Source organism: Mirounga leonina, unplaced genomic scaffold (assembly GCF_011800145.1).
Source record: "Mirounga leonina isolate KUSES-001 unplaced genomic scaffold, KU_Mleo_1.0 Mir_53, whole genome shotgun sequence".
NCBI classification, from domain to species: domain Eukaryota; kingdom Metazoa; phylum Chordata; class Mammalia; order Carnivora; family Phocidae; genus Mirounga; species Mirounga leonina.
In genome coordinates this window covers 31,122,202-31,141,144 of record NW_023270807.1, presented here as the reverse complement: position 1 = coordinate 31,141,144, position 18,943 = coordinate 31,122,202, and the positions used below count along the sequence as shown (strand labels likewise).

At 39.3% G+C, this 18,943-nt stretch overlaps 1 protein-coding gene across 1 annotated transcript in view; it reads right to left on the bottom strand.

Moving 5' to 3' along the window:
• Nucleotides 1-18,943, bottom strand: part of COL19A1 (collagen type XIX alpha 1 chain) — a 321,624-nt gene that overhangs the window by 28,524 nt on the left and 274,157 nt on the right. Inside the window, exons 35-44 of the mRNA XM_034990815.1 lie at nucleotides 18,502-18,555; nucleotides 16,951-17,004; nucleotides 14,687-14,731; nucleotides 12,635-12,685; nucleotides 12,507-12,551; nucleotides 12,027-12,053; nucleotides 8,661-8,714; nucleotides 4,155-4,199; nucleotides 1,257-1,301; nucleotides 1,100-1,162 (exon numbers count right to left, since the gene is read on the bottom strand). Coding sequence (XP_034846706.1) covers nucleotides 1,100-1,162; nucleotides 1,257-1,301; nucleotides 4,155-4,199; nucleotides 8,661-8,714; nucleotides 12,027-12,053; nucleotides 12,507-12,551; nucleotides 12,635-12,685; nucleotides 14,687-14,731; nucleotides 16,951-17,004; nucleotides 18,502-18,555 — 483 coding nt within the window. The remainder of the gene's footprint in view (nucleotides 1-1,099; nucleotides 1,163-1,256; nucleotides 1,302-4,154; nucleotides 4,200-8,660; nucleotides 8,715-12,026; nucleotides 12,054-12,506; nucleotides 12,552-12,634; nucleotides 12,686-14,686; nucleotides 14,732-16,950; nucleotides 17,005-18,501; nucleotides 18,556-18,943) is intronic.

Below are 18,943 nucleotides of genomic sequence, written 5' to 3'. Positions count from 1 at the left end.
TAGTAGGTGCTCAAGAAATAGTTGTTGAATAAACAAATTGCTTTTTGCATCATCCCCTGGGCAAGCATTTAGAAAATGGTCAGGGGCCCAGGATAGGGAGTTGGTAACAGGAGGTGAAGCGGGAGGCAGGGATTGAAGCTATTTATTGAGTGCCTCCCAGGACCAGGCACTGGAGATATTTACCATATGTCATGTTAGTTAAGTGACTCACAAAACCCTTTGAGTCACAATTCAAACCCATATCTTTCTGACTCTAAATTGTATATGCTTCCTATATTTTTATGGTGCCTTCTCTGAGCAGGTGGTGGCCAGGGAGCACTCAGACCCAGAAGGTTTCCCAGAGGTACTGAACCAGCCTCGTGAACTCTGTGCTGCTTGTTCACCTTCAGTATCCTCCCTGTCCTAATAGCACTCCCTCTCCACACACAAATAAACAAGCAAAGGGAGCAGTGACCTTCTATAAAGAGTAAACCCGAGAGTGGGCTCTATGTCATTCATCTTTACGTCCCCTCCCTCATGGCCCAGCACATCCTTAGCAAGAGCAGAGACTAGATGAATATATGTTGAACCGAACTGAATTAGTAAGAATGATTATTACCATGTTACAGCAATATATGTCAGTATCCAAGAGCTCTTTTAGGAATCAAAGGGATGCTATGTTTAGAAGCATGATTTATGAAAGTGTAAGAACAAGGTCCATAGATAAAGAAGGGAATCTGAGAAAATAGTTTTCAGCTTAGCACCCAGGAGTCATATCTGTGAGTCTTCAGTTTCTTTATATTTTTGAATGTGACAGGCCATTTTGTTTTTTTAACTCGGAGAACATCAGACTTAAGAAATAATGAGTCTAATCTCCTGACACTTAAAACAAACAAACAAACAAACAATCTCACTTTTTTCATCATTGTTTAAGACATAAAGATACCTCATACAGAGCTAGGACACTCAGTGAGAATCACACCCCCAAAGATCCATTTGTGGAACTTGCTCTTACTTCCTTAGAAACGACAAACATCAGATTTTCCAAGGAGATAGGGAAAGAGGCAGTACTTGGAATATTTCTCAAACTGGCAAATTTTAAATAGTAGAAAGTACTCACTGGCCTTCCAGAGGGTCCTTCTGGTCCAGGGAAACCTATATCTCCAACAGGCCCTCTGTCACCCTATAGGCATGTCCACAGACAAATATCAGTTGCTAAGGAAAGCTTTGGAACTGCATGCAAGTACAATGGTTAAAGTAAGTGGCTGGCAACTTACCGGTTCCCCTGGGACCCCTGGGGGCCCTGGGGCTCCAGGCTTTCCCTGGGAAATCAAAGCAAGGAGAAATGTTAGAAGCCAAATTCGGACATGATGCCCTGTCCTTCCCCTCCCTGCCTGGGAATTTAATGTGCTGCCAGGCCTGTGGCTCTCTATACTAAAATGGCATTCCTAATGGGACAGAGTCTGTGGGGACATGTACTTGACTCTGGAGGCTCAGGTACAGACTAGAATGCAGTTCTCTGCATGTACATATCTGTCTATAACAGAGGGTAGGAGGGGATGATAATATTTTTTGAAAATATGAAGTCAACGTATCTTCATTACTGGAAATCCTTCTAGTGCCTATTTGATTGGCAGCTCTTCTTGACTTTGGGGGTGGGAGGGCACATGGAGTCAAAGACACCTTTCCTAGATTTTGTGTTTCTTAAGAGGATTTCTAAGTTCATAGTAGGATAGCCTGAAGAAATACCATGTTCGACTTGAAAAGCCATGTTTGGTTAAAAGGAAGAGGACAAGATTGATTTGTTCCAACACAACTGTGGCTTGGAGGACTGAAAACAGAGAACTGTTGGGTAGAAGACCACTGGGAGGGATGAGAGAGGAAGATGGTCCATCAGACACCAGAAGTGAGAAGTGCCAAAGTATCTAGACCAAGCTAAAAGAAGGAACCACTTTTTATCCCTTAGACCTAACATGGATAGAAAAACAAATAATTCAGGGATGCAGGCATCCCTGTAGGGCTGAGGCTGCAGAAACCCTAGTAGGTTCCCTTGGATAGAATCTGAAAAAGCAAGGACCCTTTCCTCCTCTTGCTGTCTAGAACTCTGGGAGGAACCCCCTTCACAGGTTTGGACACGGCTGAGTGGTGAAGCTAGGCAGACACAAGGCCTGACAGAGCAGCCCTGGTTCCCCAGAGCCTGTGTGTACGAGCAGGAACTGCTGAAACTCCTGTGGGCCCACACTGGGGGATGTGCTAGAGCCTGAAGGCTCATGTCCCACATGGGTTTGGCATAGGACACAAGGGGGAGAGTGCTCAGGCTTTGAGATCTGAGACAAAGGGATCAGGGACATCGGTGGCAGGCAGCAGCAATTTCAAAGGTCATGGGGAGCTTGGAGAACCTGGGGGAGAGCATGCTGACTGGAGGCGTCACCTCACTGCCAGCATTCACAGACACCTCCTCTCTACCCATGTGTCATCCTGGGAAGAAGCAGGAGAAAGAAGCCCTGGAGAAATCTCTGGATGGGCTTGAATATACGAGAAAGGGATAGAACAGCTAAATAAGGGGATTCGTCCTCTATAAAGGATGGTTTTCTGGGGGTGCCTGGGTGGCTCAGTCGTTAAGCGTCTGCCTTCGGCTCAGGTCATGATCCCAGGGTCCTGGGATCGAGCCCCGCATCGGGCTCCCTGCTCCGCGGGAAGCCTGCTTCTCCCTCTCCCACTCCCGCTGCTTGTGTTCCCTCTCCCGCTGTATCTCTCTCTCTGTCAAATAAATAAAATCTAAAAAAAAAAAAAATGGTTTAAAAAAAAAAAGGATGGTTTTCTGCAGATTAGGGATGGGTTTTAAATTTTTGTCATTAGGCTTAACAACTAGAGTAAAGTAGAGTGGCTACTGGCCTTTTAAAGATGGGAGTGATGGGTGGTTTACGCTCTGGGTGGTGTTGGATGTCAGTAGATGTCAATGGGTGTGGTGAGTGGGATGGTAGGGACCTTTCTTATCTTGTGCTCTTATGATTCAAGCACGTAGTTTCCACTGACTTTCCTACCCTGGGCCTACCCTGCAGGGCCACTGAACAAAAGGATAAGTGGGCTCTTATTCATAAAGCATGGCCACAAAATTTTAATTAGAGCATCATGAATGAAGATCAGAATGATCCCTAGGGCTCAGAGAAATGATTTCAACCTTTCCTGGAGCACTTCCTATTCATTTGAAAAGACCTTGATGAGATTAAAACATTTGACACCGGAGAGCAACAAAAATGATTGAGAGGCTGGAAGGTCTAGTTTATGAGGAAACATTAGCAGCAGTAAAGATCTGTTAATAACACCAGGCCAAGGGAAAACTCAGATTGCAGCTTAATATCAAGAACTTGAAGGACATGCCTAAGGATAAGAACTTTGTCTTTTGGGTGCCAAGAAACCTTAAATATGGTAAGAGCAGAAAAACAAAACAAGCTTCTCAAAGTTGGGCTTGTTCTAACATATTGGCACAGATAACTAACTGGGCATCTCCTCCCTTCCTTAAGGGAGGTGGGGAAAAAAAGAAAAAGACAAAAAATAAGAAAAAGACGAAAATAAAGAAAGGAGCAGTCTTGGGGTGCCTGGGTGGTGCAGTCAGTGAAGTGTTGGACTCTCGATCTCAGCTCAGGTCATGATCGTAGGGTCATGGGATCAAGCCCCACACTGTGCTCCATGCTTGGCTCTGCAGTCAGTGGGGATTCTCTCTCTCTGCCCCCCCCACCTCTAAAATAAATAAATAAAAATATTAAAAAAAATTAAAAAAAGAAAGAATTCTTGAGGATGGATAGGGGCAAGGTGGTTTTATTTTCTTAACTGGATGTTTCTAGAACCTAATGGCATAGGAGCTACTGTGTGCTCCCTAGCCCTTCTTTTTTTTTTAAAGATTTTATTTATTTATTTGACAGAGAGAGACACAGCGAGAGAGGAAACACAAGCAGGGGGGTGGGAGAGGGAGAAGCAGGCTCCCCGACAAGCAGGGAGCCCTATGCAGGGCTCGATCCCAGGACCCTGGGATGGTGACCTGAGCTGAAGGCAGAGGCTTAACCACTGAGCCACCCAGGCGCCCCTCCCTAGCCCTTCTTGATCCCTAGCTATAGATTTACTGTGGAGATAGAATTGCTTCCTTGTGAAAATAATATGAGATACTCTCGACTCACCGATATTCCAGCTATTCCTGGGGGACCTGCTGGGCCTCGATCCCCCTGTTGGGATTTAAAAAAAAATTGCTACTTATAATGATATCTATAAAATCTTTGCCTATAAAATTAATGCTCAAATGATTATTTGGATTTGGTCAAGTATTTCTTTGGTATTGATAAGCATTATCAATATCAGATGAGAAAATAAAATGAATAGCTAACTGACTTTGTTAAAGCTTTTTTTCCCCCAAAAAACGAAAGCAAATAATAATAATGAAAACAAGCATTAGGTTATCATTTCTGTGACCTATTTTTAATAGGGCTCCACACATACAGCTACAATTAGTCAATACAGTATTTTCATTCCAAAAGTAATCCATTACCAATACTTAAAAAAGAGAGCACATTGAACGTCTTATAAAAAGCTTTTCCTACACTTGTCTTATTGGATGTAGGGTTAGAATAAAGATATTTAGAACAAGGGATTTTGTAGTTCTCCTCATTAGGCCATCAGAAGGTCCCTTGAATTGCTCTGAACAGTAGAGTGACGCAACTCTTTTTCCAAAGGCAATGTGGTGTTTTAGATAAAGCTGATGATGCTAAAAGTACTATAGATTATATATGGGATAATAAAATGGCAATTTTTGTTGAGCAGAACCTACATTAAAAAACTTCGTAACTTCACTCAGGGTCATAAAAGAAGACTCGATTAAATGGAGAGATATGTTTTATTCCTGGAGGGCAAGACAATGTTGTAAAGGTGTCATTGCTACCCAAACTAATTTATAAATTTAAAGCAATTCTTATTAAATTGCAGCTTGATCAGATGATATTAAAGTCCACTCGGGATAATGAATACATGAGAAGATAAAAGAAAAAAATTAAAAGAAAAATAAGGAGATTAGCAATATCAATATCTGAATATATAACAAAGCTATAACAATTAAAATAATGGAATATTGGCATAAGATTAAGCAGTATATCAATGCAATATAAAAATGCTTTATAATCTCAGAAATAGACCAACATCCATAATAGGATTTTAGTAAAGAAAGGAATGTATTATTCAACAAATAGTGTTAATAACTGAGTAATTTCTTTGAAAAAAGTTTAATTCCTCTCTTTATATTATGCTCCATGGAAATCCCATATAGATTATGTAAAAAATAAAATAATATGAGGTATAAAAGAATTAGAAGAAAATACCAAGTGACTACCTGATTTTGGGTGAAAATAAGATAAATGAGCATAAAAGCAAAACAAGAAAACACAAAGAAAAACAGTTTGCTATTTGACTACATAAATGTTATATTTACATATACAATGAGATTAAACATGAAATGAAAGGTCAGACCAACTAGGATATAAACTGTAACATCTAAATAGAAGTAATATCTTTATAAAGCATAGCCTTAGGCAAATAGAAAAAAAACTAATGGAATAGTGGACAAACAGTATAAACAGGTAATTCTTGTCAGTTTCACTCTGCTCCTTTTAAATTATGGGATTTTCACCCCCAAAATGAATATATTGGAACTTTTTATTCAGTGGAAACTCTTATATATCTGATAAAGGTTAATATTAAGAAGGCTTCTCTTGGACAATATGGTCCTTCCAAAGTTCAGGTCTTACAGTTCTTTGAACCATTCTCCTCTAATGATCTGGCCTTTTATTTCCATTGCTATACCTGAGACCTTGTCAGTACCAAAAACTCCATCCCCTCCATAATTGAAATTTCATGCATTCTGATATTGGGCCACCATAGTTTTAACTCACTCCCTTGAGTACCTTGGATTCTCTCACTTCTGATGCCACCAACACCTCTAATCCACTGAACAAATCTTTCGTCATCCTTCAACTTTCTAGATGGCCTCTCTCCCTTATTTATTTAGTTTAAATTCCATGGTCACTTGTTATACTCACTCCTTTGTGTACACCATTGACTCTCTTGGCCCATTCTTGCTTCTAGTACTCACCTGTCAAAACTGGAACCTTGTTTAAATCTATGTCTTTACCTGAGTGTACATGCTGGAGAAGATCTCTCTGACTGGTCTCACTTCAGTTCATGTCCATGAACCTGAGGGGGGCCCTGGGGCTGCCTAGTCATCACACTCTGTGGTCCCTGGACTCTCCCTCTCTCTTAGAAGACCTTTGCCTTAAATCTCCAACCTCTTCTCCCTCAACTCACTCTCAGATGATGATCTTCTTCCTCCATCTCTGAGAAAATTTCAGCAATCAGAAAAGAACTTCTATACACCTCAACCAATTATTCTTGGTGTATCTGTGTCTGTATCCCTATATTCTGTTTTTCTACCTGTTTCTACAGATAAACTATCCAGACTCCTCTCTGAAGCCAAAACCTCCATTTATGTACTAGTTCCCATTTTCTCTTAGCAATTTGAGGATGTCATTCTGGCAACTCTCCCCTTTCTTCCTATATCATCACTCCCCTGCCCCATTCTACTGGATCATTCCTTTAGCATACAATTATTCTGATATTTCTATGGTCCATTTCTAAAATCCATTTTATAAAACCTTACCCTACTTCCTCCAGCAGTCACCTTCCCATTTCTCTGATTTCCTTTGCAGCAAAACTCCTTGGCCATTGTTTATACTGTATTTGCTATCTCTAATTATTTTTTTCTTATTCTCTCTTAAATCCATTTAAATCCAACAGTTGCTCCTACCAAAATAGTGAAATAGTAATAATCCGTTACTGCTAAACCTCTATACTGCTAAATCCAATAATTAATACTTGACCATTCTACTTGACCCCATCCCCATCATACTAGATCTATTTATGGTATTTGAGACAGGTGATCACTCTCTTCACCTTGATACATTATCTTCACTTGGCTTTCAGGACACCAAGTTTTCCTCCTACCTCCCTGGTCCCTTCATCTCAGTTTCCCCCACTCAGTCCTCCTTTTCTTCCTGATCCCTTTATGTCGGAGGCCTCAGTGCTCAGTCCTCGGTCCTCTTCTCTTTTATAAAATCTACTGTCATTCCCTTGGTGATTTTATCAAGTCTCCTGGCTTTAAGACAGCATCTATATGCTTGGGACAACCAAGTTTAAATCTCCACTAAGACTCTTTTCAAATTCCATGCCTTTATATTGTTCTGCCTACTCAATACTTCCACTTTGCTATCGAATAGATGCTGCCAAATTTGACCTCATGTCCAAAGTTAAACTGATCATCCTCACCCTCTCCACACAGGCTCTGCCTATAGCTTTCCTCATTTCAGTTGATAACTATCCCATCATGCCAGTTGCTCAAGTCAAAAAACTTGGAGTCATCCTTGACTCCTCTTTATTCTCTCATACCCATGTCCAATCAATTAGAAAGTCCTGTTGGTTCTACCTTCCCAACATATCCAGAATCTAGCCACTCCTCACTATCTCCACCATTTCTACTTCAATCTGAGCCATCCCAGCTGTCCCTGCTTCCACCCCTGCTCTCCAGCTGTAGGCCTCATCACCCTTCTACTCAGAAATGAACTACTGGCTCCATATTTTACTCAGAGTGAAAGACAAAGTCTTCATAATGGCTAGTAAGCCTCTTTATTATTAGTGCTTCTTGAACTACTCGTGCTCCTTCAGGAGCAGTTTATCATTTATGTTCTAATACATCCTGAACAAAGGTGAATCTACTGATCACATGTTTGAATATCATGGCAAAGTTAAATTGCTAGGCAAGTTTTTAAATACTTACTCTCAGTCTATACTTACCTTGCCACAGAACCCATAAGAGAATTTGCAGACTGTCACTGGTCCTCCACTGGCCACATTTTGAGTAGTATTGCTTTGCAGGACTGCTTTGACAGGGCTACACCTCACTTACTTCTACCCCTACGTCTCTGACCTCATCTACCACCCTTCCCTTCACCTCATTCTCCTGGTCTCCTTTGGTGTAGCAGGAATACTCATGTCTCAGTGCATTTAGACCTAATGTTTATGCTTTCAAAAAATTGTATATATTTAAGGTATACAGCTTGAGGATTTGATATATGCATATACTGTGAAATGAGCATCCCAATCAAGCTAATTAATGTAGTGGTGAGAACACTTAGCAATTTCCAAGTATACAGTAAAGTATTGTTACCTCTTGTTGCCATGCTACATGTTAGATCTCTAGAACTTATTTATGTTGCCTGGGACATTCTTCCTTCAGGGTTGAGGGGACTTGGCTAACTCTGTCTCACTCTTTCAAGTCTTTGCTCGGATCTTGCTTTCTCAGACCCATATTTAAAATTACAACCCTCTCCTTTAGCACTCCTGAGCCCTCTTAACCTGCTCTAGTTTTTCTTTCTTTCATAGCACTTACCAACATTATTACTTATGTTTATTCTTGTAGTTTCTGTATCCCCTTCCTAGAAAATAAGTTCCTTGAAGGCAGAGATTTTTGTCTGTTTTGTACTCTTAGCTATCTTTAAACCTAAAACAGTTCCTGGTCCAATAGGAGGTGCTCAGTAAACAATTTTGAATGTTCAATCAGTGACCACATTTTTAACCCTTGTACTTACCTTTACACCTGGAAATCCTTCTAGTCCTGGCAACCCCATTGCACCAGGTTCTCCCTGTTAAATATGAACATAAGAAATGTAGGAGCAATGACCAAGAGGTTTTTTAAGCCTTGATTTCAAAAACAAAGATTTTTTTTTTTGCAAAAAAGTACCCCCAAACACTGATTGGCAATTTAGCAAGTAATCGGTATGCTCTATTTTAAAGCATTTGTATTCTTGCATTTGATACTTGAAAATAGTTTGAGAATAAAGCTCTTCCCTGGAGAAGTATGAATATATTTTCTGATTAGTTGTTTTTATTCTGATTAAGAATCTAATTAGAATGAATCCCTCTAGTAAGCGCTAACTCCAATTTCAATAAAAATTAGAAGGAAAGATGGATTTTAATGAAGTTTGCCAAATTGTGAGGTACCCAGGGCTGCTAGATGACCAGAGAATAAGACTAAGCTCCTTAAGAGCAGATGAAGATGAAGGTCTGATAGCAAAGTTTACCATCCTGCAGTGTTCTCTGCAGTTGGCCATGAATTGTGAATGCTTCAGGGGATGGCTCCAGAAGCGGAATCTCCAGTGATTCTAAAAGTTATTGCTCAAGCTCATGGGTCACTGGCAGAAGATAAGTAAGCATTTCCATTAAAAAAATCTTATACATATTCTAGTGTATGGCCCCAGGCCAGCTGGAGCCTGTAGGCTCTCAAGAAATATATTTAGAAAAGTTAGGGTGAAGGAAACTGCTAATTTTGAGCAGGTAAACATTAAGGTTTTTAAATCAGGAGAGATAAAGGAGGTAGTTGTCTGATACCTCCTTGTTAATGAATTGATGTTAACTGCAAATATTTTCTTCAGACACTGGATGCTTTCAACATAATTAAATGGAAAAGAGAGCTTTCGTTTTCTGTAAATATATTTTTTGCATGCATAATTCTAATCTGCTTCAAAATATTACCAAGTCTCCAACTTCCATTATTATTTCTGATATTGTCCTTATTACAGAGCACTTAATGAACAAGCAGATGACTTGATACTTTTCATGCCTTAGAAATCTTTTTAAATGTCCACTAATATATAAACCTACCAATCAGACCAAAAAAAAAAAAAAAAAAAAGATGTTCAGATTCTATTCTACCTAAAGCACTGTAAAAGAGGTCCTGGATTGTTGACAAAGGAAATGAACTCTTCAATTCTCCTTGTTTACATGCTCAACAATTCTTAGGACCGAGGAAGGTGGTCACCCAACAATCAATATTTATTTGAAAGTAGTTAATAATTAAATATTCAATTGAAGCCTCTTATAAATTAAATATCAAAGGAATTAAATGGAGCGCCTCAGAAGATAAATTCAATTAAGGGTGATTTTTGTCTACAAACGTTTACTGAGAAGATTAGAAACGGTGGTGCAGACCCAGCGTCATGGGAAATGAAGGATGCTGAAGAGTAAATCTGCCCCCAGCTTTCCCCCACCCCTGCTGCCTCCTCAAATTGGCTTTTCCATTTTCTGCTCTGTGACCAATTATTCTACCATTCCTGGCTTATTCCTCTGGTAGGAAGTAGTATTTCTCTGTACTGGGCAACTGGTATGAAATGAAGGGAGTTGCATGGTGGTGCTGACATTGGCCCCAAAGAATAATTTCAAAGATTTATGTAGGATAAACCTGAGGGTTTACACAGTATTTAACTTCATTATTCCGGATTTCTGCTTTTGTGCTTCACCCACTTAAAGCACATCTCTAAAAGCAGGGAATAGCCTTTAATCAGTTTTTATTCTTTATCCTTTGTTGTAGCTAAGGAATTTGAAGCTTAATTTCCTCAAAGTCTACTTAAATGTGTCTCTACCCATTTTCCAATCGAAGCGAATCACGATTTATCCTTTATTAGAATACTTTAAAAAATGTTATCACCTTGATATGCAGTTATTAATGAAAAACTTGAAAGGATGTTCCAGAAAAGTCAGTGAGAAGTCTAGCGGCCTCTACATGATTCAGAGGGGCTGTGAGTCAGTAGGAGAAGGAAAGACCAAGAGGAAATTTTTATCAACAAGATGAAAGAAAATTAAAATTAGAATGAAGGATATGATTGGTGAAAGCACAAAAAATGTTACAGATAAAAGGGGGGCAACATGAATAAGAAAACAAAGGAAACTTCTAAGTTACATAATTGGGGTTCAGAAAATGGTACTAACTAGTTGAAATCATGCTTTCAGGGGAAAAACTGGCTCTTACTATATACCGACCAATAAAAAATATGCGCTTTAATGCATGTCCTTTGAAAATATAGTTAGATGTGAAAAGATTACTTTTTATGGCTTCTTCTTTTGCTCTTTTAAAATTTATTCATCTAGTTTTACCAAAATCTGTTGTAATGAAAGGGCCTTAATTTTTTTTCACATGACAATGGAAAATGATTTGAAACTTTATTTCAGTTTCAGGTATATCTGAGGTTCAAGCATACTATATAAATCAAGGTTAAAAGGTTAATACAAGTGAAATATGAACATATGCTTGACAAGGACATGACAGGAAGAATTGCCAAGGAATAAAAGGAATCTAATGAATTTGGCAGAAGCTGCAGAGTGACACTCCGTGCTTGAGAACAATTGTCCCTCTCTGGGGGGCTGCAGGACATGATCTCTTTCCATGTTGAGTGCTAACCTCCTGATACATTACACCTAATAAGCAGGTTGATGACGGCACACCACATTTCTTACCGAATAACTGCCTAAGACAGCCAAAGCAAAAAACAGTCCCTTCCTTTTTTGGGGGTAGGGAGAGACTGGAGACATATTAAGGAATTTCCTTCCAGTAAGTATTTCTCTTCCACAATGTACTTAACACTGAGTTGACCATCAAAATAGCGCTATCAGAAGAAAGTGTTCCGTTTATCAGGAACTTCATATGTGTCCTCTTCCATCACAGGGAGATTTTGAAAATACACTAATAAGAGAGACAAAGGCCAATGGCAGTGACATCAAGACCAATGCATCTTAAAATCTTTTTTTTTTTTTTAAGGTTTTATTTATTTATCTGAGAGAGAGAATGGGAGACAGAGAGCGTGAGAGGGGGAGGGTCAGAGGGAGAAGCAGACTCCCTGCCGAGCAGGGAGCCCAATGCGGGACTCGATCCCGGGACTCCAGGATCATGACCTGAGCCGAAGGCAGTCGCTTAACCAACTGAGCCACCCAGGCGCCCCAAGACCAATGCATCTTAAAGATGAACACATTGCTGGTATTTCTTTGGTGGCTTGCCTCCTGCCTCCAATGTTAGTTAATTGGTGAACAGCTAAGAAAATAGGCCATCTTTGCCTGATGCTCTTCTTTCAAACTTCAATAAAGACTTAATTTCTAAATGACTCAAAGCATGGGAATATACATACCACTGGGCCAGGGTCTCCTTTAGGGCCCTGCAAGAAAAACATGGGAAGCATGAGGGAAGCAAAATTATAGAATCTAAAGCATTTTTAATTCAATTTGCTTTAAGACACATACAAAATATTTGCAAGTTTTATTTTGCTACAGTTGGGATTTGAGGAATTAGATGATGAAACAACTTGATGGAATCCCATGACAGTGACTTTGGACATTGATTTAGTTCTTAGATTTATAATGCAGAAATGGATACCACCATGCAGAATGCTATTTTTCATTGGCTGGGTACATTTTTTCCATTTTATTATAATTTTCTATTCTATTCTCTTCTATATTATATTAAATAAATTTACATTTATTTCCTATTGCATATGATCTTAGTTATATTCGTATCATGTATTTTTTCAGTGAACTCAGGAGTTATTTATTTATTTATTTATTGGGGCTGTTCAGCTGAAGAATGCTTGGTAATAAAAAACTGTACTCACAGGGGGGCCAGGGGGCCCTGGAAAACTGGGAACATTCACACCTCCCTTCAAAAAAAAGAAAAAGGTGAGAAGCATTTATAGCAACCCCTCACTGGAAAATAATTTCACATAATTACAAAAGTAAATACCTGGATTTTATATAAACTGCTCATTCCATTTCCTTCATTGAATTGTACACCCTTCAGAAAGAGAGGAGATAGAGAATTACTCTTTTTTAAGTTAATAGTCTCTCTACCTTTTATCCTTTTCCCAAATGATATTTCTCCTATTTTATTTTAGAACGTGAGTTTGATACTACAAGTAAAATAAACCAATGTTTCCGTTTTGGGCTTTTCAAAAGCAAATATAGGGGGAAAAATGACCAGGAGTTTGAGCTACACCTGGAGCCCAGAGAGACTTTCAGTGGAGGTGTGATTAATGTTCGGATTTGACAGATGAGACACTAATGCATTCAGAGGAAAATACTATTTGCTCATTAAAATTCAGTTTCTGAATTGCCAATTTATGCTAACTGTTTACAGCCCGCTGACCTGCAGGCTATAACACGGTAGTGCTGATGAAGATGTGAATAGGCAGCAATTAGGCTACTGAAAAGTAATTTTTTCCTACAGTCCCTTCATACTAAATAGAAAATTAAAGTAAATGGGGAAAATGATGTTACTCACAACCCTGTGTGGGTGTTTCTACACAAACATATTCTTTAGAATAACAGGGAATAAAACTTCCTAATAAAACTGGCCCGTGAATGGAAAGTCCCAGAGTAACTAACACTTAAAGAGAACTAATTCGACAGTCTAAAGAATCATACATTTTGGCATTCAGGAAAAATTTGCAGATACAAATTTTAGCTGGGATCTTTTATCCTTCTCTTAAGAAGTTCCCATAGAATCAATAATCTGCATTTTTTCCTTTTTTGTGATTTCCACACTTCAATTGCAAAACTGAAGAAGCCATCATTTCGCTGTTTTTGGGTGATGGTGGCCAATGGTGCTCAGTGAATGGGATTTGCGTACATCTTCAAAACACTAGTGATGGGAGGAAAATGCTCCATTCCTTTATTCCTTTATTCTTTCACTCTCTCATGTGGCAACTGGCAAATGTCTACTATATTTTAGTGTGCTGGGTCCTAAAGAGGTGAAGAATATTTTTGTCTGAGATTTCTAGAGGAGGTTTCCCATAAAGAGACACTATGTAATCTATTTTGAAGAATGAATAGTTTTGAAGAATTCAGAGGGAAGAGGAAGATTTCCTAACCCAGTGTAAAATATAAGTCCCTTTTGTGAACTCATGCTATAGGTTGCTTGTTGTGTCCACTGGAGAGGGAGTACATTTTAGGATTTGAGCCCCAAATGCTTTCTGTCCTGCTTCTTTGTCAAGGGAACAGGCAAGTAAACAAAATGAAGAACAGGTTTAGGGAAACAGAGTGCAAATCTCTTCGTTTATGTGTGTAAAATGTGTGACTGCATGCACACTAATTATATAACTTTGTTGTCTTCAGAAAGTCACAGACAAATTCTGCTCTTTCTCAGGTGAGTTTGGTTTCTGAAAGTATTCCTATGAAGTAGGTTGGAAAAGAACATTTGGCCGGGACCAAAGCTCTGCTGTGATTTGAGCGTGGCCCCACACGAGGGCAGACTTGCTACAGAGAGAGGTACCTCTCTTCTCCATAGCCTCCCTGACAAAGCGCACATTTGTCTCAATCGCAAGCATAAAAATGTTGATGGCTCTTGTACATCTTATTCACTAGGTGCTATATAAATAGAATTTCTCTGCATCTCAGACATCATGGATGGTAATGAACACATATAGCCTAACACCAAATTCTGTACCAACTCACATTGCCGGAAGGGAGCTCTTTTTAAAGCCCCTTTTTTTCTGTGAATGAGGCTCACTGTGGTTACATGGCTTTCCCAGGGTCCCCCAGGCAGGACATGGAGAGTCGGGGCACCTGAGTCCAGAGGAGGGAGGCCCATAGTATGCAAATCTGAGCACTGCATATTGGGGCTGCACTAAAGGGGAAAAATTAGGTCTCCCCCAAAGCTGCGTTGGCTATCATTTGTAGGTATCCATAAAAATCAGACAACTTTTGTCCTGGAAACATCTGAAGGTTATCTGACCTCTGAGTTATAGAAGTCTCAAGCAGACACATGAATTTAAGTTTTAAAACTGAAGTAACTCACAGGTGGTCCAGGTGGTCCGGGTCTCCCAGGGGGTCCCTCACTGCCCTGCACAGGATATAGAGACCAAAAATCAATGGTTTGCACATTTCAACACCCAGTTTATGAACTAGATTGTGCTTGCTCAGAGAGCTGTATTCTAAAATCAATATGATTTTGTTTCAGCCTTGCAAAGTCTTATTCATCTTGGCTTTCCCTTTCACCTGGGAAAATATGTTCCTAGACCACAGGAAAGGTAAATGCCTTTTCCATACCCATTCAGATTCCCACTGGGTGAGCCCCAGGGACGAAGCTTAGCTTTAGATGGAGCCAGACAACCTGGCTGATCCTGTTCTGGAGCTCAAGTGCAGCCGAGGAAACTCTGCCCACATCGCGGTGCAGAGCGGCAATCCTGCAAGCAGGGGCGAGCTCCGGGACTGGGCTTTCTAGATCAGCCCCTCACTTTAGGCTTCAACCCCACCACCCTCCTCTTTGGGGAACCAGAGGGCCGTCCACATAATTTGACCAAAGTAGAAAAAATCACACCCTGTGTTGTGTCTGCAAAAGGAGAAATTTTTTCACTCCCTAAGGTTTTGTTAGACTTTGCAACCAAGTCAGGTACATCCCGTTGAACAGAAGTGACTGTGGTACAACACTGTTTAAGGGAAATGTTCTATACAGTTTAAACAGCCTCAGACATTCTGCTTGCAGGAGAAACAGCCTGAAAATGGAATTGTGAAAAATGAATTCAAGTTGAAACTTGAAAAATAGATTTCACTTTTATTTTTACAAAATATACAATGCTTATCGATCCATACGAAGCAAAGCTATTATAGTCCCTTTGGTGCCTTTAACCAGTGTTTCCTGGAACTGTGCTTTTCTTTTAGGATAATAGCCTCATAAAATCTTTAAGTCCCTTAATGTCACGGGAATGGCAAGAAATGGTTAATTAAAAAAGAATCCAGAGACAGTAAGATTCCAACTTACAATGCCCCCAAATTTTGAGGGATTTAAATCCATTTCCATGACTTTGATGAAGGATTTCATTCCATCTCCCCATATTTTTTTTAGTAACAAAAGGAAATATCATAAAAACTATTTGTATCTTTATCAACGAAAATAAACTGTAAAGTTTTTATTGCAATGTAGCTGCCTGAGAATGAGTGACAACAAGAATATTGTATCTCTTCCCAAACTGCTTTGATGGTGGCTATCTCTCTAAGACATGTCATATTCTGCTGATTGCTGGCAGTGTCATTCAGAGAATTATGTCATCGTTCTCATGAACTATGAGAGGACAACAAACAAGGAAAAATATGTGTCTATTGAAAAGACTCTCTTTTTCCTGGCACAATTGAAAGTCATATTTTCATCCTCGATTGTGCCCCAAAGCTCATCTCAGTGTGGAATTCCCATTAACTTCAAAAGGCAAATCTCTGACTAAATAATTTCCATAGAGAACAGAGAAAAAAGGCTAGTGGAGTTGGGCAAGCTTCTTGGGAATATTCTCAGAAAAAAATGTGCAGAGACTATCTAAAATAAGCACATGGCTCCTTTCAATTTTTTTTTTTTTTTTTTTTTTTGGAATTCCTTTGCTTATTGATGCCTTTATGTCCCATTTTGGTCATTTTAGGGTAGAAGCTACTTGAGTTGCTTATGTGGATTCTTGATTCTTACTTCCTGAATCTGAATACCTAGTCTTACTCCGCTTATTGGCTGGGCTCACACTGTGGGACCAATTTAGACCTAAATTGGGTAAACCTATGAAGCCCCGGAGTCTTCCTGCCTGAAATTCCTCTATTGCTGGTCTTCCCTTCAGACCATAGCAACACATTTGTCTAATCAACTGGACTCCTGAGGGAAGAAGTATCCTAATTCCTTAGTGAATTTCCCCTATGACCTTAAAAGACAGAACTTCCAGATGTTCTCAGCAAGCTGCCTGAAGCCTTGGCACCTGTGGCTGCAACTCCCTGATACAAACCGTCTTACCCGTACCTCTTCAGGAAGCTTCCTCCACTCTATCCTTCCACAGAACTAGATGTCCAAGATCTTGAATCTAGCTTGCACTTTTGCTATATGACACCAATGTTCTATTCAGCCTTTTCCCTAGGAACCTGTATGCAGACCAATTTTTTACCTCTGTCTTTCCAAGCCCCCTACCAGAATAGCTATTCCCTGACATTATTCCTACTTTCAGGCTTTGCTTGATTTTCTGGATCTGTTAAGTGTCTCACCTTGCCATCCCCCAAGCCCCAATTCAGAGAGTAAGTGAGGCATTTCCTCTGTACCTTGTCACCCTTTGCTCCCACAGGACCAGGATGTCCAGTTCTTCCCAACAAGCCCTGTAAAACACAAAACTAAGTGTGTTACAAAAACAAACAAACAAACAACAACAACAAAACAACTAAATGGCCAAAGGCACCGGAAGTTGGTTGCTAAAACTGATACATTTTGAAGGTCATTTGATCCTAATTAAATCAGTCCTACAAGCTTATATTTCTTCAGGCTGATACAACAGCTGTATCCTGCTGATAAGCCCTTGCAAGGGTAAAAATTGTATTTGTGGCCGCTTTTTCACCTTGGCCAACCACATTTAATGACCTTAATTGGAACCTTTTGATACATTTAAGAATTTAGCCTTGCTGTTTAAATGGCAATTTACATAACATTATGCCTTCCTAAATGAGCTATAATTTTGGTAGCGATCAACATTTTAAATACTTCAAGATGCGGCAGAATTAACAATGTGCATATTAAGTTATGCAATCTGCATTTTACCAATGGAAAATAAAATTTAATTTTAATTCTTCTTTGAGAATGGAGTTAGCTATAATTTCCATGGTTCCTTTCACAACTCTTCTCTTCACTTTTAATTTTAATGTACAATTTAAAGCCAAGTTTGTTCTACATAGCTGTGGTGAAAGCCATAAAAGATAAAATTTTATTTATGGTGAATCCATGCTTTAAAACACAAAGGAACATGATCACATGCCTACTTGTGAGCTAAAATACCATTTGCATAGGAACTCATGGGAATTGCTGGAAAAGATGAGACTTGAGTAGGGTTGCTAGATTTAGCAAATCAAAATATGATATTTGGGACAAACTTATACTAAAACCATTTATTTATATGAAATGCAAATTTAACTGCACGTCCTGTAATTTAACTGGCCACCCTAGACTTGACAGCCCCATGTTAGTGACTGGTTGGGTTTAGCAGCTAAGAAAGAAAAAGAGATTATTTTAGGAAAACAGTATAACCAAAGACACAAAGACCACAAAGTTGTGTTTGAGGGACAGTGAAAAAAAAAGTGCTAATTAAAGTAGATGGTATTTTAATGGATAAATAGGAATAAAAATAAATCAAATATAATCTTTAACTCATTTTTCCCCTTTAAAAATATTTTTCTTAGTTTATCCTTAACCCATTTTCCCCCCTTAAAGATATTTATTCTTAGTCTATTCTTAGTTTATATTCTAAGTTTAGCTTAAGAATGTAAGGGTGTAACCATCTGAACATCTCTTCCAAAGGTTAATGCCAAAAAAGTGTAACTAAAAAATAGAATGCTCCTTTACATCTAACTTCTATTCAAAGAGACCAGCCTAATCACAGACTGCTTTTGGTCTGGCAGAATTTTGATGACAAGACTCCATGCCTCAGGGCAGCCTTAACATTAATACTACATGCAAATCTGAGCTATAGGATGCTACTTTTCTAGGCAACAGCTGGATGATCTACAGAGAGGCCCAGAGAATGAAAGGCAATGCGGAATTTAGTTCCCCCTGTATCACCCCAGCAGATATGAAGCGTTAGTGGCACGGCTTTAGCAAATACTCACAGGGGGTCCAGTGGGACCCGGGGCACCCGGAAGGCCTGGAATTCCTTGAAGACCCTAGAAGAAACAGTTGCTGCCATTAGCCTGTTACATAGTTATAAACAAGGCATGTTAGTTGATCAAATATTTTGACTACTGAAATTAAACATCTATGTTGGCTGGAAAACATGATATATATAATATACAAATACCCATTTTCAAAGAGTAAGGATGATGAGCTAAAATGCCATGATACGGAATCTGCAACAAACATAATTTAATGTGTTTGATGATTCATAGAGCGTTTCTGAGCTTCCAGAGCCACCCCATGAACAATAGCATCACTGAGAATCTGGCTTTGCTAAAGCACGGACATACAAATTTCAAATTGGCAGAATGCCATCAAAGAAATCCATGATTACACTAATGCTTCAGCTAGTGGGAAAATGGAATATGTTTTATGATA